General features: G+C 39.5%; 1 protein-coding gene across 1 annotated transcript; it reads right to left on the bottom strand.

The window, feature by feature from the left end:
* Window positions 1-3,774: 3,774 nt before the first annotated feature.
* Window positions 3,775-4,970, bottom strand: LOC118992185 (olfactory receptor 7C1-like). Its single transcript, XM_037053864.1, is given in 3 exon segments — window positions 3,775-4,121; window positions 4,124-4,746; window positions 4,849-4,970. Coding segments are annotated over 3 exon segments (1,014 nt in total). The 5' UTR covers window positions 4,893-4,970.
* Window positions 4,971-7,366: the final 2,396 nt, after the last annotated feature.

Genomic DNA, 7,366 nt, shown 5'->3' with positions numbered 1-7,366 from the left:
TTCTAAAATTACATTTGGACCTTTGAAGGCAACCATGAGGCTGATGTGGCCCCTGGTGAAAATGAGTTTGACATCCCTGATATAAGGGTTTGGTGTGAGTAGTGGGTAATTTCCTAGAGCTCATGGGAACTTACCTGGCACAGAGCAGATGCTCAGTCTACAGCAGCTATTGTGACTGTGTCCCAGTTCTGCATTTACTAAGCTCATTGTGACACCAGAGTATGTGTAGGGACAGGAAGTGAGTCCAGGATGACTCTACTTCTGGGAGAGAGAGACTTGTGATCTTGAAGGAGGATCTGTTCCCAGCACCCCTCACAGGAAGCAGAGTGAATGAGAGGCTGCCATCTGTGGTGTGTTGTATTCCTGGACACAACCTCTAAATCCCTCACATTGGCCCCAGATGACCCCAGATGGCCCCAGTAAGAATTTGTGGATTCTTCAAGCTATTTTACTAGGTTTTGTGTTCCACTCTTGGGAATATGTGCAAATCTGCCATTTCTTGGTGAATCAACTCTTCTTATTGTCCTTGTTACAAGTCTAAAGCATAGAAGGTGGGGCAAAAGAAGGTTTACAGTTGTGAGTGTGGAAAACACAGAGCTTATTCTTGTGTGATGATCTATTAATTATTGTATTATTTTCTATTTGAACAACTGTAAACCTACTTTTGCCCCACCCTGTATAAGTTATAAATGTCTATTGTGAAAGGACACATGAAATGCTCTGTGTCTATTTGCCACAGTTGCCACAGATAGAATTTATTGTTTCACAATAAATTTTTCTCTCCCAAATTGTTTTAGGTGGACTATATACATTCTCACCCATTGCATCAGATTAAATTGTTTTTGCATCTTTATTGAAATATAAGTGAAATTTGAAGGTGTATAGCATAATGACTTGATGCATGTACATATAGCAAAATTATTACCAGATAAGGTTAGTTAACACAAAAAGCGCCTTATATAGCTATCTTTTTGTGATGAGAGCTTCTGAGATGTGCTTCCTTAGCAATCTGAAGCATATCATACAGTATTGTTAACTGGAGTCACCCTGGTATACATTTATTTTTTGGAACTTAACCATTTTTTACCTGAAAGTTTGTGTGCTTTTACCTGATAGTTTGACCTTTTCCTCCTCCTTTCCTCCATGTCAGCCCTGGACAACTGCCTACTTATTCTTTATTTCTGTCAGTTTGGGTTTTTTATCCACATATAAGAAAGTCATATACATTTGTCCTTTTCTGTTTGACAGTTCAAACATCAGTTATTATAATGCCTCCAAAGTCCATCCATATAGTTGCAAATACCAGAATTTTCTTTTTATCATTGAATAATATTTATTCATATATAGATGAATGAATATCATATATATATATAGATAGATATATATATGGAGAGAGAGAGAGAAAGGTAGTACATCATATTTATTCATGTATTCATTGGTGGACATTTACGTTTTATCCATATCTTCTTGGCAATTGTGAATAATTGTACAATGGAGCTGGAAGTGCCAATATCTCTTCAAGATGTAAATTTTATTTTCTTTGGGTACATAATCAGAAGTGAGATTGCTGCATCATATTCTTTCATATTTGAGAAGGCTCCATACTGTTTTTCATAGTGGCAATACCCATTTTTATTCCCACCCAGAGAGAACAAAAAAACGGTTCTCTTTTTCTCCCACTCCCTTGAACAATTATCTCTTACTCACTGATAAGAGACATTCTAACAGGTGTGAGGTAATATCACATTGTAGCTTTGATTTGCTTTCCTCTGATGATTAGTGATGTTGAGCATCTGTCCATGTATTCAATACCTGTTGCCCATTTGTATATGTTTATGTTCTTTTGAAACATGTCTATTGAAGCCGTCTGTCTATTTTCCACTGGATTATTTGTTCTTTTTTTAAAAATTACTTTATTGTTGTTCAGTCACAGTTGTCTGCATTTTCTCCCCACCCCTTCCTCCCACCTCAGCCAAGCCCACCTCCCTCTCTTGGTTCTACTCTCCCCCTTGGTTTTGTCCTTGTGTCCTTTATAGTAGTTCCTGCAAAACTTTCTCCCAAGTGTCTCCCCCCTACTCCCCTCTGGCTATTGTTAGATTGTTCTTAATTTCAATGTTTCTGGTTATATTTTGTTTGCTTTTTTTCTTTTGTTGATTTTGTTCCAGTTGAAGGTAAGATCATATGGTATTTTTCCCTCACCGCCTGCCTTATTTCACTTAGCATAATGCTCTCTAGTTCCATCCTTGCTGTTGCAAAGGGTAGGAGCTCCTTCTTTTTCTCTGCTGCACAGAATTTCATTGTGTAAATGTACAATAATTTTATTTTATTTTATTTATTTATGTTTAGAGGGGAAGGGAATGAAAGAGGGAGAGAAATATCAGTCTATGGTTGCCTCTTGTGTGCCTCTGATGGGAACTGGCTTGCAACCCAGGCATGTGCCTTGACTGGGAATCAAACCGCGATCCTCTGGTTCGCAGGCTGGCGCTCAATCCACTGAGCTACAGCAGCCAGAACTTAAAAAAAATTTTTTTTAGATTTTATTATATGTTTTGATTTATTCATTTGCTGATGGGCACTTAGGTCGCTTCCAGCACTTGGCTATTGCAAATTTTGCTGCTATGAACATTATTTGTTCTTTTGCTATTTAGTTGCATACATTTCTAAAAAATTTTTTTTTTGCTATTAACCTTTTACCACATATAAGGTTTGCAAATATTTTGTCCTATTGTATATGTTGCCTTTAAAAAAAACCTTTACTTTTATTGTGGACACTATTACAGATGTCCAGATTCCCTCCCCCTTTGTCTACCTCCCCCTAGCCCTGGCACCTTTCTCTCTGGCCATCACCACACTGTTGTCTGTGTCTATGGGTTATGCATATATGCCCCTTGGATGATCCCTTCACCTTCTTCCATCCAGTCCCCCACACCCCCTCCCCTCAGCCATCAGTCTGCCATGCATACAGGTTGCCTTTTCATTTTGGTGTTTCCTTTGCTGTGTAAAAACTTTACTTTGCGGCAATAACATTTGTTTATTTTTTATTTTGTTGCATGTGATAGTGCTGTTATATCCACAAATAATTGCCAATACCAATGTCTCCCTACCTCCGGCCTTTTTTAGAATTTTTAGAATTTCGAGTCTCACATTTAAATCTTTAATTTATGGCAAAATAATTTTCATGAGTGGTGTGGGATAGAAGTCCAGTTTTATTCTTTTTCATACGAATATCCAGTTTTCCAATTCCATTTATTAACAAGACTATTCATTCCCCATCATGTGTTCTTAGAACCCTCTTCAAGCCTAGTTGACAATATATGCATGAGTTAATACCTGGGCTATTAATTCTGTTTTGTGGGCCTATGTGTCTGTTTCAATGCCAGCACTGTAGTGTTTTATTACTATAGTCTTGTAATGTAACTTGATATATGGAACTATATGCCTCTAGTTTTGTTCTTTCTAGGGCTTTCAGGCATTTCCAAAATAGGTACACATACCATAGCTTCTGGGAATATATTTTAAAAACATAAGATTTATTTTTAAACAATAATCCAAATAATTTCTGAAGATAACTTATAAAGTGTCACGTTTTATTCACAAAGGTAAAATGGCTGGTTAGGAAGTGAGAGAACTCATGGTACAACCTAAAAAAACATGGGTAGATCAGTGAAGACACAAGGAAAGTTATGCTTTAAAAACATTTAAAATTAGGAGAAATAAGAGCACTGGACAAAGGAAGGCAGGATTTCTGGTCCTCAGGATCGTGTGCCCAGCTCCTCACAGCAGTCCTGTAACAGCTCCGCCCCTGAGAATCCCCACCCTGATGAGTCCCTGCAGGGATTCCTTCATGTCTCTGTTCCTGAGACTGTAGATGAAGGGGTTCAGCATGGGAGTGACCATAGTGTACGTCACTGAGGCCACCAGACTTGTCCTAGAGGACAAAGTGGCTGCAGAACTGAGGTAGACCCCAAGGCCGGTGCCATAGAACAAGGAGACCACCAACAGGTGAGACCCACAGGTGGAGAAGTCTTTGTACTTGCCCCCAGCTGAAGAAATCCTCAGGATGGAGGAAACAATCTGATAATAAGATAAAAGTATTCCTTTGAAAAGAATCATGGCCAAAGGCCAGTTGCAAAATACACCACTATGTTATTGATGAGGATGTCTGAACAGGCAAGTTTGAGAACTTCAGGAAGATCACAAAAAAAGTGTGGGATTTCCAAGTTTGTGCAGAAGGACAGCCTCAAGACGGGCAGGGTTTCCAGCAGGGAGCCCATGACACTGATGCACCAGGACCCCAGAATCGACAGCCCACAGAGTTGGGGGTTCATGATAACTGTGTAGTGCAGGGGGTGACAGATGGCCACAAAGCGGTCATAGGCCATCACAGTCAGGAGTAAATTGTCCAAGCATCCAAACACAATGAAAAAGAATATCTGGCTGAGGCATCCTGCATAGGTTATGACTTTGTTTTCTGTCTGGATGTTCAGCAGCATCTTTGGGATGGTGGTGGAGGTGAAGCAGATGTCAGCCAAGGACAGGTTGGAGAGGAAGAAGTACATGGGCGTGTGGAGGTGGGGGTCTGAGACAATGGCCAGAATGATGAGCAGGTTACCAGTTAATGTGACCAGGTACATAGACAGGAACAGCCCAAAGAGAAGGAACTGAATCTCTGACTTTGCTGAAAAGCCCAGAAGGAGAAATTCTGGGGCACGTGTGTGATTATTCGATTCCATGAGGAAGAAATAACTGCCAGGTAAGAGCAAAAGCAACATTCAGTCATTCGTCACATTGACAGTGTAGAAATGTGGTTGCCTTGAATTCCAGGTTAATGGATTAATAAGGTACAACCTGTTCATAATTGCCTTCAGTTGAGGAATTTGAAATGCTCCCATCCTTTCTTTTGCTGCTACTACTCTCTGGAAATGTACTTTTAGTTCCAAAGTGGTTGTGTTCCTTATAGTCTGGCTAGTCAGGGACCAACAGGATTGGCATTACCCAAGACCTTCTTTCAATGCAGGGTCCCAGGCCCCAGTCAGACCTGCTGCATGAGAATCTGTGCTTTGACAAGATGAGCAAGAGTTTTACATGTGTATGAATGTTTGGGTATCATTGGTCTAGAACATCTATGGTTCTAACCCTTCAGTTTTTTATCTCTTCACATTTATTTTCCTCTACACCTTCTCTTAAACCTTGTTACTGAACATGTGGCCAAAAATAAGAGCTCAGCAAGCATGTATTTGCTGCCATCTGTGTGGACTTACTTTCATACATTGGCCCTCCATATTCCAAGCAGTGTTTAACTTTTCAATACAAATACCTACAACTTTCACAATGATTTTCACTGTTTACATGATAGTATATTATGTTACTTTACATGTTCATTTCATGATGCTCTGGTCTGTGTCACTAGAAAGTCTGTGAACCATAATGCCTCTTTCCTTTTATCTCTCAGCAGAAGTTCTTGAAGAATGGTTTTAAAAAGTAATGTAAGTGCTGCATGTAAAGGTGATGTTGTATTTGGACATTTTTTTTTTGTCACATGAGGTAGACCACTCATCTGAGATTTGGTAATAATGTTTTCAGGTTACAGATTTTTGTGCAAAGGAAAGAGATTTTTCTTATCAAATTCATATAGTATTGGCACAAAAAAATTACAAGAACTCAGAAACTATAGAGAGACAGGTAATTTCAAAAATTAGGATAGTGACTTGTTAATCAGAGCCACCAAATTAGTGTTCATACATTAACCAAGTTGGCTCAATAAGCTATCTGAGAATCTAAATGCTCTTATTACCCATATGGAATAGGCCCTTTTAATTTAATTATATTCTACTTAATTTCTATTTTTTGTTGTTGTTAGAATATAGTTGTCTTCATTATCCTGCCACCACTATCCTTCCACCCCACCCACACCACCTGCCACCCTTCATCCTTCCCCCCTTTGGCTTAGTCCATGGGTCCTTTATACATGTTCCTTGATGACCCTTTCCCTTCCTTTCCCCATTGTCTCCCTCCCCCATGCCCTCTGGTTAAATGAGTAGATCCAAAAACTTTGTACATTTACAGTGGAATACAACATAGCTAAAAGAAAGAAGCAGCTCCTACCCTTAGTGACAGCATGATGGAACTGGAGAATATTATACTAAGTGAAATAAGCCAGGTGGTGAAAGACAAATGCCATGTGATCTCACCTGTAAGTGGCACTTTTAACTCTGGTCAAGGTTTTAGTGCTGGTATTTTTCCAGAATACTTAATACCTGAGCTGTGATGTAGCATCCTTGCCTCACCCCTCTGACAGTGTGACTGTCAGTTACCATGTGTGATGCCTCCAGCCTATGTTCAGAAACACCTGGAGAACATTAAAATGTTTTGGGATTTCTTGAAGGCAATTGGCTGGAAACAGCGCTCCTTTCTTCACACAATATGAAGCACTTTTATGAGAGTTAAGGATAACAATGTATTAGATTTTTTTCTTGCCTCAGAAAGGATCTTGTTTCTGTCAAGCAGTTAATTGTTTCGATATTATGGACACTCTGGACCCTATAATTAAGTACTGTGCAAGAGACTGTTGGAGAACATAGCCGTTTCCTGCTTTCCTATTAACAGGACATGATTACACTTTGCAGTTGTCCTATACCCAGCTAAGATACCCCGTTTTCCACCTTCTCTTGTAATCATGGACAGTTGGATAGTGTGTTAAGTTGGTGAGTGGGAATCCTGGAATGCTTGTCAGAGCCTTCCCTTTCCTATCTCCTTTGTGTCTGGAATTTACACATCCCAATATGGCTCCTGCAGTTGGCATGTCTTGGAGAACCACATACTATGGCTAGGGGAGCAGAGAGATGAAATGAACCTTTGTCCCTCACATTAGCCTGGAGACATCGTGCTGGTCCCACTCTCTTATGACAGAGACACAGTGATTCGTAGGGGATACGAATGCCTTTTATTTTTAGTGATTTTTGTTTATGTAGCCAAATTTGATCCTAACAGCAGAGAATCCTTTGTTTTCACTGGAATTCTCAGTGGTATCAGGGGCTCAGTGTTGACAACTAGGTAACATTTCATGGTAGATAATTTGTTTGCTCATGTAATTATTCTTCTAGTTTTATGTCTCCTTTACTTTCTTCTGCCTTCATACTTGTCGTGTCCTATACATCTAAGGTGTTTTGCTTTGTTTTATGTGTTGTGTATTGACATGTTATGTAAATGAGGGAAAGAATAAATAAATTTTTTTTCCAAAGAACACTGTGTCCTGGGCATTTGGTCCATGGCAGCTGTTCTCCCATAAGAACTCTCTGAGGTCTTTTTATGCACATACCTCTGTGGATGAGAAAAAGATCCAAAGAATGTGAGAAATGTTTCCCAC

This window comes from Sturnira hondurensis, unplaced genomic scaffold (genome assembly GCF_014824575.4).
Source record: "Sturnira hondurensis isolate 20B ecotype Veracruz unplaced genomic scaffold, ASM1482457v3 Scaffold0008133, whole genome shotgun sequence".
In the NCBI taxonomy this organism is placed as follows: Eukaryota; Metazoa; Chordata; class Mammalia; order Chiroptera; family Phyllostomidae; genus Sturnira; species Sturnira hondurensis.
This window is presented reverse-complemented; position numbering and strand designations above follow the sequence as displayed.